Here is a 20,927-nt window from a genome sequence, read left to right as displayed (position 1 = left end):
ATTCATTAAACATTCATTAAACATACTCGCACCTCTATTTCTCAATTTATATGCTGATGATGTTCTTCTTTACTTACAGGAACCCAAGTATTCTCTTCAGGCAGTCTTAAATCTCATTAAAACATTTTCACAAATATCAGACTACTCTATCAACTGGACAAAATCAAAAATACTCCCAATAACAGTAAACTCATGGACTCCTGCAGATCAAATCCCAGATTAACCTATACCTATAGGAAACATTAAGTATTTAGCTATTAATATTTTGTCAAAACTGACAGAGCTAACCAATCTAAATTACACACCACTTCTGAAAAAAAATCTCAACTGACTTAAGACCCTGTAATAACTTGCCTATATCATTACTGGGAAGACTAGCTACAATACAAATGAAAACTTACGTCAAATAAATTATTTATTTTCAATGATTCCATTAAAGACCACATTTAAATGGTTTCAATATATATGCGCACAATGCACTAAAAATACCCCAGATACCTATTTTCATGCTATATGGGAATGCACACCATTCAATGCTTTTGGTCTTCGGTTACGCAAAAACGCTCTTACATTTTGAATTTCAGGATTCCACTTTCCCCAAGATTGTGCATACTTGGCGACTTAAGCATAATCGACCTCCCCAATAAATATTCATAATCATTACTTGTCGCATTGGCTACAACAAAGAAACCAATTCTATTATACTGGAGAAACAAACAAGCTATTAACATCAATCAGTGGCTAAATCTCATCACAGAATATATTGCGTTGGAAAAAATATCAGCAGAATGAAAAAATCAATTACATATATACGTAGATAGCTGGTCACCTTTCCTCAACATGCTAAATCTAGACTCTTGATTCCTTTGCCAGGGTAGGGTACCATTTGACAATAACAAGACTATCTTCGTAAGTGTGTAAGTAAACCTTTGAATTTTGAATTATTTGTTGTCGAGGTTGTTGTTGTTGTTTTATTATTATTATATTTATGTATTTATTTTTATTTTCCCACACATTCTAGCTCGTTTTGCATGGGAGGACACATGCATGGAGTGGGGATCTTCTTCTCTTGTGCCTGTGTTTGCAGTTTCAGTGTCTGTGGGGGCGGGACTTTCTTCACTCCTTCCCGATCTCGGTGGTGGGGTGGGGGGACCACTGGGGAGTATTGGTGGTGTGATGGTGACCCGTCCATGTTCCGTGGGTGCTAAAGCGGTGCCAGCTGGTCCCCACCTGGGTCCCCCGCGTTGGCTGCTGGTGGGGGTGGTGGGGACCCCTGTCGCTCCTCGGGCCTGCTTCCTCCTCTTCTCTCCATTCCTTGCGTCCCACTGCAGTCACCTCTTCCTCTTCCCGTGGGGGAGCCGGGTGGTCCCTTGCGGGCTGTGGGGCCTGTTGTGGGTTTTTTGTCCCTGCCTGGTTTCGGGGGGCTGGCGGGTCTGGGTGGGGCAGCCCTCTTTGTCGTTGGTTGTCCGGCCTGCTAGGCCCGACCTGCAGGAGCCATGCCTCTTAATCACTCACTTAGCACAGACTCACACCACTCACTGTATATATTTTTCTCACTAATCACATCTGGGCACATATACATATCAAAGGGTTCTTGGGGGACTGGTATAGGGTCAGGAGGGTGTGGGTGTCGGACCGGGTTTCAACACGTCTGTGCTGTTTTCCAGTCCGTGCACCCTGGCATTGGGTCCCTGCGGCCCCCACTGGGTGGCCAGTTGTCGGGCCACCTCGGTGGGGCCGGCGGACCGCCCTGGGTCCCTCGGTGTGGGAGGTGTCCTGTCCACCGGGTTGCTCTCAGGTGGACCCCTGGGCCCGATCCTGCCCCTCGATTGATTGGGTGGGGTCCTCAGCCTCTGTGGTGCGGGCACAGCAATTACAGGACACTTCTGTCAGTCTTTGTGCATGTAAAATGGTGTCAATTTACTTGCATGTGTCCACAGGCACACACCCCTGGGACTCTTTCACTGGGTGTGGGGCCGCTCACTTATTGCGACAAATAACTCATGAATATGCAAATCGCTTGTGCATCCCCTCACTTATACTCTGTCCATTTGTGTTGGAGTCGTGCATTTTGGGTCCTGTCCTCTGTTCCGTTCATGACAGTCCTTCCCTCACAGGGTGTAGCACTACAGCCCCATGCAACACTCATATTTAATGTTTCATTGTTGTAGATAATGTAATGACTTACTTTTGTCATCCTGTTTACAATTAGTGCTTTGTCTTTTGTCTTTGTGTCTCTCTCTCCCAGCGGAAGCTTAAAAACTCCACTGTCACACAGTAAAACTGTTCCGGCATAAAAGGGATACAGATCCTCCATTCTGCTTGACCGAACAGCCGAACAGGACAAAAAGAACAATAAATTGCAGTTTGGATTTTAACAGTGTCTTTTTAACAGTCATGGATATTTTCTGACACTTTCTGCTAACATTCACTTAGATGCTACAAAAGTGAGAGGATGTTGTTTCAAAAACAACTTTTGAAAGAAAATAAACATTCTTCTATAACGCCTGGAAAACGGAAGGTGAAAGATCCATGCACAGGTAGCAAGTGAAGTTGACTGCAGTGAAGGCGTGTCCCTCCAGGAAGAAGACTCAGAATTTGATCATGTCATTGACCGAGTGACTCACTATGAAAAACGATGACTTTCGAAATGTATTCGTCATATACTGTATGTAAAATAATGACACTTTGTCCAAATACATTTGAGCACCTGAAAATTGAGGTACAGTATTGTCCATATACTCTAACAGCTGTAATTAAATTGTCATTCAAATTGTCTGGATGGAATTCCAATGCGTTGTGTATTAAATCCAAGTCATAAGAACTCAGTCGTTGGCCAAACACTTCATGACCTGACTGCAAATCATCATCGCAGTTTACAGTACAATATCATTTTAACGGTTCTTAACGTAATGTAAATGTAAAAATATCAATCTGTCCATTTTCTATACTGCCTGTCCTTAAATAGGATCACAAGCTAGAAGAAGCTGACTTTGTGGGAAATGCAGGGTACATCATGAAATGGTTGCTCGCAAATCACAGGGCAAAACAGCAATTTTCTGAGCTAATCTCAAACACAATATTGGTGCTTCACACAGCATCTGTAAAAGAAAAGAAAGAGGGGAAAAACACATCTCTACACCCTTCACTGGTCTCATAATCTGCAACACATGGCAGACAGAAACAGTGTTGACCCAGTTGCTAATCTTATGAAAATTGTGCTGCGTCTGATAAATTGCGATATCCTCTGCATTAATGCTTTATGGGCTGCACAAATCTGACAATTTTTTACTGACTGTGTACCCCAAATGGAAAGCTTGTATTACAGAATTTATACAGGAGATAAATTATTTAAAATACTAAAAAGTGTGCCAAACTCTTTACTGCACCTGGGCTTCGACTCTTCAAGTCGTAGTACAGAAAAATAAGGAGCACCTTCAAGATTTTGTTCATGAATTTGGTGCGTGAGCGTCCCCACAAGAAGTCAATTCAAAGGTCCCATGCATCAAAGTCAGATTTTTTTCTACTGTTTTATGCATAGCATATGTCAAAATGAGACTATGACATGGTTTAAGTTTGACAGGTAGTTTTTCGATTGAATGCAAAAGGCAATAAACGGCATAAGCCTTGCAAAATGGGTGGATTTGAAATCGCTGTTGTTGTGACATAGTTTTGTTAATTAAAATTCAAGTACCTGCCCACTTCGTGTTTGGTACCCACCCACTCAACTCAACTGAGCAGCAACAGCATTTCAGCATTTTAAGCGAGCAAGTCTCAGTCGGTGTTAAGCCTTACATATACTGTCTATAAATTATCCATATGTTGTCTTTTAAAACTACTATACTTCACTATATTTATAAAATAAAAATATCTCCATTGCTTTTAATTTTCACCCACATCCCTTTCAGCTCATGTTCTGAATTAGTGGGTCAACAATCCACTCTTTGGTGACTTGTGTTTCACAATGATAATAAGACCCTACATAGAATCCAAACATGACATCGCCATGAATGATTGGCCATCACAGGATACTGCGATATCACCAAGGAACAATCAGAGCTTTTCCATACTTAAATTAAAAATAACAGCGACCCAATCAGTGCAACACTTATTTAAATATAAAATTTTAATGAGAAATCAATTCTTAGGTGTAAAAGACCAACAAGAATAGCTTGAAAAAGGGCATCCTGGACATTTTCAACCCAAATTATGTCGCAAACCCAATAAAAGGAAATGAAAGATTATGAAAAATATACATATAAAAATGTTATGGCATGGGACCATTAAAGTATTCATGTTGTTAAGGGTATTTTATGTTTTACAGAATATTCACACTAATACATTAATTCAAAACTTGTCGTTTGGATTGTCCAATAGTCTCTGACAGCCAAAATCCATGCTACTCTATGCTTTAAAAAATCTGCATATTACATTATGCAAATCATACCTTTCATTTAATTTAGTCGTGTAGTATAGCTCTAGAAACAAATTTCTATCACTAAACAGCATCACTGCGATTGCCTTGTGACCATTTCAAGGTGTACCCTTTCTCTCGCCCAGGGTCAGCTTGGATAGGCTCCAGCACGCCCGTGACTCTACTGAGGAAAAGCAGCATGGGAAATGGATGGAGGGTCGCGTGCAACATAAATCTCTCTCCAAGTATCTGTTTGCTTAATATCCATTTGTTAATCACACAGATTCTCATTTTGATCCACATCTCATTAGACTCCACGTACAAGCCGCCATTTGGCATGGAGAAATGAGTTTTCTTAAGAAGCTGCCTGGTTAAATGGGCTGATTTTACTTTGCTTTGAATCACAGGGGTTTGTATGGGATTTAGGGAATCAAAGATTTAAGGAGAGCAGACGTAATGAAGAAATCCCATTTTCGTCTCTGCTCTTCTGTTCCCCACTTTCTGTATCCCTTTGTGGATGTTCTCTGCTTCCCACGACAGTTTTTTTTCTGTTTTCTGTTTCACATGCAGTCTTAATGTGGAATTCCACCGTGTTGAGCCTGAACAATAAGATCCCAAGCCTGAAGAAAGGCATTTTTTAAAAGGCACAATAATGACAATGATTAACTGAGAAAAGACAAAATCACATCTGTGCACAAGTGGATTCAACTACCGCATTTTCGCAATCATAAAGCGCACTTAAAAGTCTTAAATTTTCTCCAAAATGGACAGGGCGCTTTATATTGCGGTGCGCCTTATGTGTGCACCGAGTTCCGAAATCTGTAAATCTTGTTGTGTAACGTTGATGAGCGCTCCGCTTGACTGACTGGGAGCATTTCCTGCCGACACGCTGCTTATATGGAGGAAAGGCGGACGTGACTGAGGACAGCATGCGGACGATAAAGGGGGAAGGGTGCACGTGAAAGAAGATGCTAATGGGACGCACCCAGTAGGTATATAGTGCGGGTATGTGCATTGTGCAAAACAACATCGGTTCGGCTAAGGACCCCTGAAAATGGCACCTACGAAGAGACACGCTTACGAAGCGCAGTTTCACATGAACATGGGAATCGAGCAGCCGCGAGAGAATTCAAGATCAACGAATCCATGGTTCGCAAGTGGAGGAAGTAGGAAAACGAGCTTTGCCAAGTCAATTAGACAAAGCTGAGTTTCCGCGGAAACAAGGCGAGGCGGCCCGAGTTGGAAGACCAACTCGAGCAATGGATTAATGAGCAAAGAACAGCCAGGAGAAGCGTCTCTACACTCACCATTCAACTGAGGGCAATAACTGGGAGCTTGCCATCATTCCGGGAGGCTTGACGAAGCAACTCCACCCGCTGGACATCGGTGTAAACAGGGCGTTCAAAGTGAAGTTGGATGACAGATGCCGAACACAGCTTTACTAATCTAGGAGGCAGTGCCGGGCGAGTTACGTCACCATATGTGAATGGATTGTGGATGCTTTGGCTAACGTGTCTGCTTGCACTGTTGTCCGAGCTTTCGCAAAAGCCGGCGTCATTGCTGAACAGCCCCCCCCACCACCCCGGCAACGAAACCGACTCTGACAATGACGAGAGGGAACCCGGCATGTTTGTTTGAGAACTTGCCCAGCTGTTCATTTCGGATACATAAAATGAGGACTTTGATTGATTTATGGATGTGGATTGATAAAAAAATAACATGAGTACATTGTTAAATACTTCAATAACGTACAACCGAACTCCCGCTACCTTTTTAAAAACATACACTAGCATGCATGCTAGCGTATGTTTTAGCGTGCATGCATGCTATCATATGTTTTAATCTAGCGTATGTTTTACCATGCCTGCGCCCTTATGTATGTGTTAAATACAGAAATAGACCCCTTAACTGAGACTGCGCCTTTTAATACGGTGCACCCTATGGTTGTGAAAATACAGTAAATAAACTCACTTGAAGAGAAAATGGCCGACACTGCCAAATCAAGATTTTCCCATAAGTACATCTTCTGTAAGCTAAAACACATTGTAAATTATAATGTCTATAATCACCTGTTTTCAGCTGCAGGTGAATGTTTGGGGTAGGCAACCAAGTTGCCACGGGAACAAGAACTGCCTTCACCAATGGTGTGTGCTGCCTTATGTCAGACATCAGCTTGTCAAAGCCATAAACACTAAGAGCCTCAACCACAATGGCGGAAATATAGACAGTTTTGACACCAGCCACATAGTAAACCAGGGTGATATTGCGTGGGCTGCAGTCATCACGCTCCACCTGTGAAAGAATGCAGAAGTTTGTAAAATTTGGCTCATGATCAGAATCTAAACACAGGCTTTGCATACACAATATAGTATGTGCACCATATTTACACAGAGAAAACCTAAATAAAAAATCTATTGCATATGTACTGTCCTTAGTTCCTTTCATTACCAAGAACTGTAAAGACCACAGTCAAATCCATACATGCTACTCGTACAAATTGCTTTGCTTCAACCGTAACAGTTACAGTATATGAGCAATTAGCCTTTTAACATTGTACACGAGTCTGCTAACACATTGTGTATTTTGGAGAGAAGTGGCATTTATATTTAGACCGTAAGTGGTAGTTTAAAATAATTCAGTGTCATTCTCATGCCAATTTGAAGTGAAGAGACAAAGTGGTATTCTGAGCTACCTGTGGAGATTCTGAGAGTTCCTGCGATTTGTTCCTTTTTGGGGGACATATTTTTTTAAATAAATAATAAGACAAGGGACTGACAGTACAACAGCAACAGAAAACACCCATCAGAATGGTATGTTTCCAGTTTTGAGTGCATTATTGGCATTCCAGTTTGTGTTTTTTATTCCTTTGTCTAAAAACATTTTGAAAAAGAAGAAACTTCCAGTATGAGCCTCTGAGCAGATGATCAGATGATGGCAGATGATCAAGCCAAAACAAAGAGGCACCCATTGCCAAAATTATTCACAAAATTAAGAAACAACACAGTAGGATATCTTTAACTTATATATTCATTTTTGTTAACACAACACTGTAATCAAATAGGGCAACTCAAATTATCAAACTGAAAAAAAAAGAAATTAATTTACAAAGGAGGTCAAGGGGCAAGATCATTCAGCTACTCCCTACTAGATTGCGCCACCCTCATTGGCGCAATCTCTTGGAAGATTTTTATGGCCTCACTGTTTTATTTGTATGTCTTCCTCAATGGCAAGTAGAAGGTCTGAGTCTTTCAGAAAACAGCTCTTGGTATTTAACACTAGGCCTATTATTATGCCAATAAAAAAATCTAGATAATACTTTCCGATTTATTAATAATTTTTGTATGCTTCTCTATATTATAGAGCATTGTATTTTGCCATCTATGTACTGTGTATTAGTTTGCAGCCTTGATTACCGAGAATATATATAACTCATTTGTAAATCTCAACTATTGAAGTATAAACACATGCTTTAAAAATATCTCCATCACTTCACACAGACCAAAATTGTAAGCAAGGATGCTGTAATTATAAATTATTGTATGTATGTTGGGATTAGATACACTTTATTGGAGAGCTACTTGACATTCTACTGCAGGCTTTCACATCATAATAATTAAGTTTGTTTGATTTTTTTGGTTTGGTGGCCTCAGTATTGCATCTCTGCTTTTTGCAGATAATGTGGTTCTGTGGGCTTCATCAAACCGTGATCTCCAACTCTCATTGGAGCAGTTCACAGCTGAGTGTGGAACGGCTGGGATGAGAATCAGCACCTCCAAATCTGAGACCATGGTCCTCAGTCGGAAAAGTGTGGCGTGCCCTCTCCGGGTCGGGGTGAGATCCTGCCCCGAGTGGAGGAGTTCAAGTATCTTGGGGTCTTGTTCACGAGTGAGGGAAGAATGGAACGGGAGATCGACAGGTCGGATCGGTGCAGCGTCTGCAGTGATGCGGACTTTGTATCGATCCGTTGTGGTAAAGAAGGAGCTAAGCCGAAAGGCGAAGCTCTCGATTTACCGGTCGATCTACATTCCTACCCTCACCTATGGTCACGAGCTGTGGGTCAGTGACCGAAAGAACAAGATCCCGGATACAAGCGGCCGAAATGAGTTTCCTCCGCAGGGTGTCCGGGCTCTCCCTTAGAGATAGGGTGAGAAGCTCGGTCATACAGGAGGATCTCAGAGTAGAGCCGCTGCTCCTCCACATCGAGAGGAGCCAGATGAGGTGGCTGGGGCATTTGATTCGGATGCCTCCCGGACGCCTCCCTGGTGAGGTGTTCCGGGCACGTCCCACCGGGAGGAGACCCCGGGGACGACCCAGGACACGCTGGAGAGACTACGTCCTTTGGCTGGCTTGGGAACGCCTCGGGATCCCCCCGGAAGAGCTGGATGAAGTGGCTGTTGAGAGAATTTGTCGGCTATGTTCTATGCATGGATGCTTTTTTTGTATGAAAAGACAGCCACTTTCAGTGGGTATGACACCTAAACCTACTCCCTATACCCATCTTTTGAGTGCACTTAAAAAATGCCAGGCTAGTAGCCACGTAATGTTTTCAGCAGTGCTATAATGTTTAGTATTATGGGTAATTTTGCACCAAACAGTGCTAGGGATTTCACAAACACTGTCATTATCTGTCTGTCAGATGTTTCAGGCTGCTGAGTATTGGCTTGCCGGCTGACGATCAGCATTACATGACAACTAATTGTGATGGGCAATCCCTTCAGAAGAACTCAAATAAATGCCTGTCAGATATTAGAACATTTTGGGGGAGAATTGATGAACGAAGAAAAAAACAGCTCTGCCAGAAGGGCCAATTTTCTCATCCAAGGCAAAAGGGCAGCTTCCTGAGCACCAAGAGTGTTCTATAACCCCAATTCCAATGAAGTTGGGACAGGTGGCAAAAAAGACTGAGAAAGTTGAGCTCCTATCACCACATGCGCTCAGGAATACTTCGGAAAACCAATGTCACCAAATACAGTTCGGCGCTACATCCGTAAGTGTAACTTTAAACTCTACTATGCAAAGCAAAAGCCATTTATCAACAACATCCAGAAAGAGAATTTAATATATATAAATAATATTATATATAATAAAATAAAATTATAATAATATATAATTTTATATATTTTGTCAGAACCTATCATATAAGATGGACTGATGCAAAGTGGAAAAGTGTTCTGTGGTCCGACGAGTCCACATTTCAAATTGTTTTTGGAAATTGTGGCCATTGTGTCCTACGGGCCTAAGAGGAAAAGAACCACCCGGACTGTTATGGGCGCAAAGTTCAAAAGCCAGCATCTGTGATGCTATGGGGCTGTGTTTCACATCTGTGAAGGCCCCATTAATGCTGAAAGGTACATAGAAGTTTTGGAGAAACATATGCTGCCATCCAAGCAATGTCTTTTTCATGGACGCCCCTGCATATTTCAGCAAGACAATGCCAAACCACATTCTGCACGTGTTACAACAGCGTGGCTTCCTAGTAAAAGAGTGCGGGTACAAGACTGGCCTGCCTGCAGTTCAGATCTGTCTCCCATTGAAAATGTGTGGTGCATTATGAGGCGTAAAATATGACAACGGAGACCCCGGACTGTTGAACAGGTGAAGCTGTACATCAAGCAAGAATGAGAAAGAATTCCACCGACAAAGCTTCAACAATTAGTGTTCTCAGGTCCCAAACGTTTATTGAATGTTGTTAAAAGAAAAGGTGATGTAACACAGTGACCCTGTCCCAGCTTTTTTGGAATGTGTTGCAGCCATAAAATCCTAAGTTAATGATTATTTGCTAAAAACAATAAAGTTTATCAGTTTGAACATTAAATATCTTGTATTTGTAGTGTATTTAATTAAATATAGGTTGAACATGATTTGCAAATCATTGTATTTTGTTTTTATTTATGTTTAACACAACGTTCCAGCTTCATTGGAATTGGGGTTATATGTTCCTTGGCTCTACAAAGGTTGGAAATCACTGCTCTAGTCAGAACATGTATTCTAATCAGTCAGGTCAAACCAACATTACATCACAGAAACAATGGGTCCTAACTTACTGTAATTAAATTACTTTATTTTTAATTAAATTACTTCAGCCACACTGAAACTTTAGAGGATGATTCGACAGAACGGCGGCATGTTTACGTCCAACCGTCCGTGGTACCACTAGCTTGCTAGGCTACATAACGTTTTGTTGCCTGCTTGCGAGCCGGATCGTATTCAAAGTACGTGAAGTCCATCTTAGATTAGCTCGGGCCCAGAGAAGCCGGCTGCGTTTCTGGGTGTTGTTGATAAATGGCTTTTGCTTTACATAGTTTCAAGTTGCACTTACGGATGTAGCGCCGAACTGTATTTACTGACATTGGTTTTCTGAAGTGTTCCTGAGCCCATGTGGTGATATCCTTTACACATTGATGTCGGTTTTTGATGCAGTGCCGCCTGAGGGATCGAAGGTCACCGGCATTCAATGTTGGTTTTCGGCCTTGCCGCTTACATGCAGTGATTTCTCCAGATTCTCTGAACCTTTTGATGATATTATGGAGCGTAAATGATAAAATCCCTAAATTTCTTGCAATTGTACGTTGAGGAAGATTGCCCTTAAACTGTTCGACTATTTTCTCACGCACTTGTTCACAAAGAGGTGAAACTCGCCCCATCTTTGCTTGTGAATGACTGAGGAATTCAGGGTCCTTTTGTACCCAATCATGGCACCCACCTGTTCACAATTAGCCTGTTCACCTGTGGGATGTTCCAAACAGGTGTTTGATTCCTTGATTTCATTCCTCAACTTTCTCAGTCTTTTTTGCCACCTGACCCAGCTTTTTTGGAACATGTTGCAACCATCAAATCCGAAGCTAATGATTATTTGCTCAAAACAATACAGTTTATCAGTTTGAACATTAAATATCTTGTCTTTGTCGTGTATTCAATTAAATATAGGTTGAACATTATTGTATTCTGTATTCTTATTGATTGTATTCTGTTTTTATTTATGTTTAACACAACGTCCAAACTTCATTGGAATTGGGGTTGTATTTTACAATTGAAACATCTCACGGAACACCAAAAAACAAAAATGTCACAAAAAGTGGAGACATTAATTACTGTACTTCCTGCCATCTAATAGAAGACCATTTATCATTTGTTCTCGGTCACTATGCCTCACTGGCATAAATAGATGTACAAAGATACATTATTTATTGTAAATATAATTTTTTTGAGCAATTAAGTACACAAGTATATACAGTAAATGAACAGGTAATTTAGATAGACACCTTCCTCCATCTTGTGATTGGAGCGGTTATCGGCCCCAAAAATCCTGATTGTGTAAAGCCTAGTTTTTTTGTTCCCAAGTGAAGAAATAGGGTGAGAAGGTTGTTTTTAAAATTGATTTTGTCACTTTTAGGTTTTAAGTTGTGTTGTCTTTGTTGCACTTCATACCAAGTTGACATACTCGTTAGTGTTAGCTTGATGACCGCATTCATCTGGCTTGAATCCAAAATGTTTCAACATCGTTGCGATGGCGTTAGGTTATGGAACTAATTCCATTTATGCCGCTCGACTTTCTATAACTGTGCAGCTACCGACTCGCCGTCAGAAAACGTAGCTTTGAGGACGCTTACTATGCTAGTGCCTGAATTTGAAAAGCATGCACACGCGCGTACACACAGGCATGCATATGGCCAATCAGATGGATGGTGGGAGGTTATCATCCCGCCTTTCACTATCTCTGATTGGTTTGAAGCCCAGATGGGTTTTAATGTGTCAGTTGCATTTCTTCCTCAAATGGCTGGGTCCCACTCACCATTCATAAGTTAGGGCGCATATGCAATCAAATTTGTCGTCCTCTACTCTCTAATCCATCGCATTACGTCCTTGGACACACATTCATCTTAGTTTATGTGTCCCTGCTCATATTTGTGCGCAGATGCAGACGCAGAAAGCACATCGAACGAGGTCATTGCTCCTCCTACCCCCGTTTTAAAGCTATAGACCTACTAGACAAAGACGTGGTAGACAAAGACCTGTGGTTCTGGCTAGTGACCTTCAGATGCAAGTCTTAAACTCTTTTGATTAGTTATTGACTTGTCAGTGGAGGTGAATATGTAAGACAGACTGACCTGTGCATAAGCAGTGGAGTCATTTAGGGCTTTCTGCAGGGCATGACTTAGTCCTTTAGCTAAATTCTGTTTTAGGACCAGATCAAGTCGATTCTTCCGAACTTCAATGGACAAAACTGTAAGGAAAGGAACATGGCACATGTTGTTTTAACATAAAATCTGTAACTGGATTGTATTTTGTATCTGGTTGTAAAATGAAAGTTTCAGAACTACCAGAGTGCTGAAGTGCCCTTACAATGAGCAAACCTTCTGGCAACTTGAGTAAGAAATACCAAAGCACTTCTTGTACATCAGAAATTGCACTAGTCTACAGCTTCTTTTGAAGCTTTTTTTTTTTTTTTCATTTTCTGGGAGAATGTGTCCTTGCTTTAGTGCATGTTTTAATTAATCTGAGTGCAAGTAATTACATCTTGGACCCATAATAGGTACATAGAGTCTGAGCTGCTGAAAGGGCATTGTACCTGTTCATCATGACTTCATTATCATTTTTACAAGAGAATGGTTCAAACCTGTCTGTATAACGGATAATAATTGTTTAGCCATGGGGATAATAATGGAATATGACTTTTGAAGAAAGAAAAAAAATCAAAAATGTAGCAACATGCAATGTAGTTTTATCATTTGAGGATTGATTCACATCTAACATGATCTTAATTTAACATATAGATTTAAGACATAAATTATGTTAAGATTAAATTACATTATATTCTGCTGTAAAAAAGGTTCTTTACCTGTTTTGACCCAGTACTTCTCAGTAATGTTGCATGGTAGTGGACTTTCCTCTGTAACGGTGCCGCTTGGCAGTTCTACAGTTGTGGAAGTAATTGGTACAGTTTGGACTGGGATAAACACTGTAGCAGGTATCTTTGTTGATTCTGTTGTTGCTGTTGTGGTAGTAGTGGTGGTGGTGGTGGTGGTGGTGGTGTATGGAGTCGTAGTTTCAGGTGTGGCAGTAGTAATTATCGTGGTGGATGGAGCGAGTGTCATGGTGGTTGTGGGTGTTGTTGTAGTAGTTGTGGTGGTTGCAGGCTGAGTCATAGCTGCTGTGGTTAGTTTGAGGCTTGATGATGGCTGCATAGTTGCAGCATCTGTGATATTTGAGGAAACTCTTACAGTGACCCCAGTGGTCACTGCTGGTGCTGTAACAGCAAGGGTCCTCACAGTAGGAATGGTCACTAAGGACTTTGTTGTTGTCAAGGTTTCGACCTGAATGCTATCATTGGTCAAGTTGTCTGGGCTGAGTGAAGCAATAGTAGACAGCGGTGGTGTGTTCACTTTCACAATGGTGCTTGAGGTGGATGAGGGCAACAGAGTGTTTGTGGTATTTTTTATCGTTGTTGTGTTCTGAGAGTAAGTTCTACTGCGCACGGGCACAGTGGCGTTCCATTGATGGGTGGAAAAAGGGCTGGTGACATTTGCAGGGAGTGTGATGTCATGGTCACCAACTGTAGACAAGAGAGACTCAGGAACTGTGGGGAGATCCCAGGCTGGCAGGCCGCTCACCGACGCCGCTGTAGATTGGACAACATCTGCATCAAAGACATTAAATAATGCTTTATTATTTTTATTAGCATTATTATTATTATTATTATTTATTTCTATATTTATGACATATTCTTTAATAATACTAAAGAAAACTTTCTCTCTCGCTCTCTCTCTCTCTCTCTCTCTCTCTCTCTCTCTCTCGCTCTCTCTCTCCTGTATAAAGATCTTGAGATATCAGTCCTGAGGCCTCATTCTGATAAGGATGATGGAAATGCACCAAGATTTTCATATTTCACCCTAACAGGAAGAAGCACTGCCATCTAACCCCACTTGAATTAAATATAGCAGAAAATATATGCAGGACACTGATCAAAAGACAATTATAGTATACCACATATTTGAGCAAAAAGAGAAGTTGATGATATACCTGGCAACTTAAAATGTCTGCAAATATTTGACACAATGAAATCCAACTTCAAAGTGAGAACCACAGACGAATTGTAATGTAAGGGGCTGAGGTATTCTAGCTCAAAACATGAGATGCATGCCAATGCGAGGAGAAGAAAATGTTGGCGAGGACAAGGCGGTAACCCGCAAGGTTGCTTTGTCTTGTGGCTGGGATGTGATTCAGTGCAGGGCCTATTGTTAAGGTGAATGTTGTACAGCACAGATGAGTTTGATTATAACGTAAATCCTTTTATAGGACATTCGTCACTAGATGGAAAAGTCAATGCAGGTTTCGATACAATACAAAATTATTTTGAACTGACAAAACATCTAATACTGTGGTTCTCAACCTGCATATTTTTGATCGACCGTGAGGAAAACAAAACCCCACCCTCACCCCACCCGATCTGGGCGGTAGGGATGCAATTTGATAGAAATAGAAGAAAGTGCATTTTGAATTGCATTATGGCCTTTAATTACTCTTTGAGGCAAATATGCGCTTGTAATTTCCCCCCCAAAAAATACGTATACTTATGCAGTAGCTTCTTAGCATGACACAACACCATTATATTCATGCAGTGTTTCTACAAATATGTAACAAACAACATTTTATGCAGCAGCTTTCAGAAACATGTAACAAAACAGAATTTGTATGCAGTAGATTTCAGAAACAGGTAACAAAACAGAACCTTTATGCAGTAGCCTCTTGACATGTAAGAAAACAACAAAAACAAACAAGTATGAAATCTCAATGGCTATCATAGAATAAATTCTGCGGACCCCTGGTTGAGAAATCTGATCTCGTAGACTTGAAGCGCATATCTGGTGCTGGTAGCTCGTGGTGGTACTACAACTAGAGATATTCTTCAGTCATGACCCATTGTCAACTTTCTGGAGAAACAATGGCTTGTTTGTTGATGTCATTATCATCAAGTCCTAGTTTCCTTCCAAAAAAGAAATATTATTAGTGATGAAGCCATCGCATTTTTTTGCACCGGATTCTGAGTCTTTGATTTTAAGTCCCGAGCCGATACCTCGACATTGCGGTAAGAAAAAAAGAGCGTGCATCCAAATTTCAAAGTTTTATCTTTTTTTGCTCCAAATTTGATGATACACATGCTGTATTGATCTACTCAAAATGTGTATTGGCCCAACTCAGGCAACTTATTTTTTTGTCATTTTTTTTTGTACTTAAACTCCTCATTTGAGTACCAGGATGGAAAGTAAAAACTAATAATATTAGCAAATACATGAAATATAGCCATATGACATTTATGCAAATAGAATGTTCACACGAAGCACATTAGCCTAAAAAATGTGCCGGTTGATTAATAATAATTTATTTTCATGTACAGTGGGTACAGAAAGTATTCAGACCCCCTTACATTTTTCACTGTTTTTTTATGTTGCAGCCATTTGCTAAAACCATTTAAGTTCATTTTTACCACATTAATGTACACACAGCACCCCATATTGACAGAATAAAACGGAATTGTTGAAGTTTTTGCAGATTTATTGAAAAAGAATGGCTGCAATATAACAAGGAGTGAAAAATTTAATGGGGTCTTGTTTTTAGTATAGTACACAAACAGGATGTTTAGAGCATTAACCACAAAAAAGAAAAAACAATATGAATACATTGTTTTAGTGTGTGCAAAGCTGAATGCAAAAAAGGTCACTGTGTTGTCACAAAGTCAGCCAACCTCATGATTTTCAATTAAAAAAAGAATTGCAGAGAATAATTTCCCTTCCAGGAGTTAACAATGTAATCCAAATTAAATTAACAGCATTTGCATGCTACTCGGTAGGTGGAAGCGTCAATGAATGCAGTCTGTTTTTGTAAGGGTGGCAAATCAGTCTATTACTTTGTTGCGACTCAGATAGTGAAGTGACCTTTTGATTGACATTACTGCAAGACTGAATTTTCCCCTTCAAGATACATTGAAACATTTGATTAATAATAACTGATCAGTATAGCGGTTAATGACATTGACTTTGGCTCGTAACACAATAACTGTTTATCGCAGAAATTACATTATGGGTCCATATGTGACTAAAATGGTTGGAGAAAGATAGAAGTTGGAGAAACCCAATGACTTCTAAATTAAACAATGAAGCAATATTCATGTTCTCTTGAAAATATATGGGCCATAAGCCAAATTACGGCTTATATTTATCTCTTGGCTTTATCTCTCCACTTTCTAATCACTCTCCCAAATAAAGTTTCAAGTTAGCCTTATACGATGCACCTTGACTGAAAAGTTTCATATTTCATATCCATATTGAGTTGCAAGACTCCATCAAAAATGGCTTTATTCTATGAAATCCTTTAAACCCACATTTCCAGGAGATGTCGCTCCCTTGTTATTCTCTCATCCGCCCTGGTTGCCAAAGTTCAACAGTCTATTATTATTAATATCCACTGAACTGTAAGTGAATAAGCTCAGCTCCTGTTTTATGGTGTGAATTCATACACAAAGTTCACTCTATAACCTCCATTTTTATGTGAACAGTCCATCCTTCACGTTATTTTCCTCACGCTGCTTTTAGTCAGCACTGGGTGCTACTTAGGCACCATAGCAGCAGGCAGGTACCAGTGTAAGCAAGGTCGCAGGGAAAGTTGGAGTTTCAGTAATAAGGGCATTCAGTATATAATAAAGGATAAAGTGGAACGGATTGGATAACGACAAGGGCTCTCTACCACACTATGAATTGAAGGGAAACTCATAGATTTATGATCATTGATGTGAATAATAATAGGTTACGTGATAATTTATTTAAACTCATTTCCTGGCCATTTTAGATTGGATTTTTTGGGGGGTTTTTTTGGCAAAAAAAAAAAAAAAAAAGTATACATTATAAAAAAAACAATCAAACCATTTAGGGGTGCTTAAGAACATTTTACGGGTGCTGAAGATCCCCTAAAATAGGCCTAACAACCAGTTTGCTTGTCACAAAATAAGACACAGTAGTTTGAGTGCGTCACAGTTGCTAACCGGTCTGACGTTCTCTCAACTCGCTTTAAAATGAAGCTGTTACTGTTCCATTTGTCAAAATTGTTGTACCTGTTGGATTATTTTGTCACTTTGTGACATTTACAATGTCAAAAAATTAATAAATCCGATCTTTTTCAACCGATCTCGACCAGCTGAAAATCACGTGATTGACCCAGATTTTCGATCACGTGATTGGATCGGGACATCCCTAAATATTATTATTGCATAATTGAGGTAACAGCGTAAACCACTTGTTACTTTACCTTTTATTTCACTGTTTATTTTGTTTTTATTTTTTAATCTGTTTTTCAATACCTTTGTTTATCAGTGGCAGTCCATCAGTTTCATGATTTTTGTTCAGTTTTGTTCAGCTATTGTTTAATATTAACAATCAAAACAACAAAATAAGATAATACAGTCATTGATGCTTAAATGGATAAAACATGTCTAAAGAGGCCTTTAAATGACCACCGTCTCTCCACATAGTGTAAATTGAATGTCTGTTTCCCATGAGGCCATTGATACTGTGTATATATAATGAGGTCGTCAGCGAATGCAAGGTTTTGAGGTTACAAATGTTGCATAATGCATTTGTCTGCGCAGCAGTTCAAGAAAATGTTGTCCCACTTAGATATGTAATGCCTGGTTTTCATTTCAGTGTTTTAGTGTATATGGCTTAGAAGTGTTTTTCATACCAATGTATTCTGTTAGTATAATTTAGTAATTTATTTATTACGATTATTTATTTTATACTTTATTATTTATTCATTTAATTCATGTATATCATTGCCATTTTCTTTTCTTCAATTGTGTATTTATTTACTATTATCGCTTCCAAGCATGAAGCCTGAGGGTGAGAGGATTTGTTTGATCACTGTTTGCTTGGGTTTAAAAGGAATACGGTCTGCATGCAACTGATTGCTGCTTTAGTTTAATACATATTAAAACTTACCAAGAGAGGTGGTGCTGTTGCCATCTGAGGAGATGTTGCTGACATCAAGAAGAGAGACAGCGTCTGGCTTCACTGTCTGAATGTCACGGCTAATGGCTGGAGTGGAGGATAAAGATGTGGTTGTGGAAGTTAAAGAGGATGCTTTTGTTGTGGAACTAGAAGAGGATGAAGCTTTGGATGATGACGAAGAGGAGATTTTGGTCCAAGAAGCCTTAGACAGCAGTCCTAAAGGCTTTCTCACTTCTTGTGGGTCTCGTGTCTCTGCCACCTTTGTTAGGACTGCCTGCCCTCCTTTGTCCTGTCCAACCGTCTGCCTAAGCCAGGCAGCTGAGTCTCTGGGTGAGCTTGGTAGGTCTTCCACAATTGTGTCCAGCAGTCTACCTTTAGCCCCAGCTCCTCTCATGATTCCAGTTTCTGAGAGGACCGTGCTGTCTCCTCTAGCAGCCACTCTATGTTTTGATTCAATCCACACCGATCTTTTGGACTCAGTCAATAATTGGCTCGGGTCAGTCCCTTCCGTTACGTCTTTGTCTTTCTCCCCAGTCCCCCAGTGGGATGAGCTGGGCACAGTGGGATCCAATAGCAAGACGGAGAGCCTTTCTAACTCACGATGGTCAGCCTCATCTGCAGGAAATATAAACATGAGGGGAAATTAGTTGGTGACAGAAATTTGAAAAGTAATGTTTGTGAAAAAGATTGTTGATGATAGCACAATTTTCTTTGAGTCATGAGGTCTAGAAAATGACTTTTTAGTTGAGTTCTTCGGGAATCTCAACTAGACAGCGCACACAAACACAATTAAGCAATATATGTGCATAAGCTCTTTTCCCTCCACTGTCTAATACACATTCATGTGAAATGGCTTTGAAGCTCTAAAACTGCAGCTCTGGAAAAATAATAATAATGATGTCTAAAGTAGGTCGCTTAGGTTTTGGAGGATAAAGCATCAGGAATTAATTTCGATGTACACAGACTAACAGACTGCACACATACTCACACACACTTACAACGTGTAATTGCAGACAGTAGATACTAATCTGATTTGTTGTGATGTTCATGCTGGATTCATTTTCCTAGAACATACAGAAGCACTCAGGATGTGGTAGTGTTCAAAAGAAATATGGTGTCATTTACACCTTTCCAAAGAAGCAAACCGACAGTATCTATCTGTATGAGACACAGACTGTTTTACAGTAACATCCATCCATCCATCCATCCATTTTCTGAGCCGCTTCTCCTCACTAGGGTCGCGGGCGTGCTGGAGCCTATCCCAGCTGTCATCGGGCAGGAGGCGGGTTACACCCTGAACTGGTTGCCAGCCAATCGCAGGGCACATAGGAACAAACAACCATTCGCACTCACAGTCATGCCTACGGGCAATTTAGAGTCTTCAATTCATGCATGTTTTTGGGATGTGGGAGGAAACCGGAGTGCCCGGAGAAAACCCACGCAGGCACGGGGAGAACATGCAAACTCCACACAGGCGGGGCCGGGGATTGAACCCGGGTCCTCAGAACTGTGAGGCCGACGCTCTAACGAGTCGTCCACCGTGCCGCCTTTACAGTAACAATATTCTCAAATCGTAATTTTTTAAAAATGCTTCGGTGTCATATTTGTGTGGGTCTTGTGCGTGCGTGTGTGTGTGTGTGTTCCCTTCCCCTCCCCTCCGTCCTGTGCGGACCTGCTCCCAAGTGGGTCTCCCCTCACATGCACGTCGTTATCCCTGATTGCCTCATATTTTACCTCGTGTTTCATCCTGTCTCCTCGTCTGTTCGTTGTACCAAGTTTTCACGTTGCAAGTAAACTTTGACCCTGTTTCAATAATTTACCTTGGCTTTTGCCTGACGTTTTGGATACCTCTGCCCATGCTGACTGATTGCCTGTTTGCCATCCTTTTTGGTGTTATCAGGTTTTTTATTTATTTATTGGTTTTTTTGTTTTGTTTTTTTGTTACTTATTTGTGCCTAAAGTCTTGCATTTGGGTCCAACCTCTTGCATTGTTCCTGACATTCGGAGTAAAAGTGATTGTACCCCACAAATTCGTCTTATGCTGAATGTCACGTGACCACACCCAGAAAACAGGTTAGCATCATTTATTTATAGATAGATAGATAGATATAATAATTAAGCCTAAAAATGACATATTGTAATCTTTGGTATCTCTTGAAGACCTCTTGACTAAAACTAAATACATTGTAGACACTTCACATTCCTACAGGTGCTTTGTCCCAGTCTTCTGCCATAGGACTCTGCCAGTTACCTGAACCAGATGAAAGTGCTTCATCCTGTTTTGCCAAATGCGGAAGTTAATTATGCATAAACACTATTCTGCCGAGAAGCAGGATGTTGCAATTTATGACATACCTTGGATTATTCTGTAATGTGGTGGCCAAGTGTTCATAGCGTGTATACTGCTTACATATAACGGCGTGTGTGTGTAAATTAGGAAATTTGTGTTTGGTAGATTTTTTTCTTTGTTGTAACAATTTATCTTGGCAATAAATCTTATCGCTTACCATTGGAAA

The 20,927-nt window shown here is 40.5% G+C and overlaps 1 protein-coding gene across 3 annotated transcripts in view; it reads right to left on the bottom strand.

Moving 5' to 3' along the window:
• kiaa1549la (KIAA1549-like a) overlaps nt 1-20,927 on the bottom strand; it is a 144,718-nt gene that overhangs the window by 74,860 nt on the left and 48,931 nt on the right. For all 3 annotated transcript variants that reach the window (XM_061677360.1, XM_061677361.1, XM_061677362.1), the window contains exons 2-5: nt 18,403-19,026; nt 13,254-14,051; nt 12,523-12,638; nt 6,484-6,706 (exon numbers count right to left, since the gene is read on the bottom strand). In XM_061677360.1, the coding sequence (XP_061533344.1) occupies nt 6,484-6,706; nt 12,523-12,638; nt 13,254-14,051; nt 18,403-19,026 (1,761 nt within the window). The remainder of the gene's footprint in view (nt 1-6,483; nt 6,707-12,522; nt 12,639-13,253; nt 14,052-18,402; nt 19,027-20,927) is intronic.

This window comes from Phycodurus eques, chromosome 5, assembly GCF_024500275.1.
Source record: "Phycodurus eques isolate BA_2022a chromosome 5, UOR_Pequ_1.1, whole genome shotgun sequence".
NCBI classification, from domain to species: Eukaryota; Metazoa; Chordata; class Actinopteri; order Syngnathiformes; family Syngnathidae; genus Phycodurus; species Phycodurus eques.
This window is presented reverse-complemented; position numbering and strand designations above follow the sequence as displayed.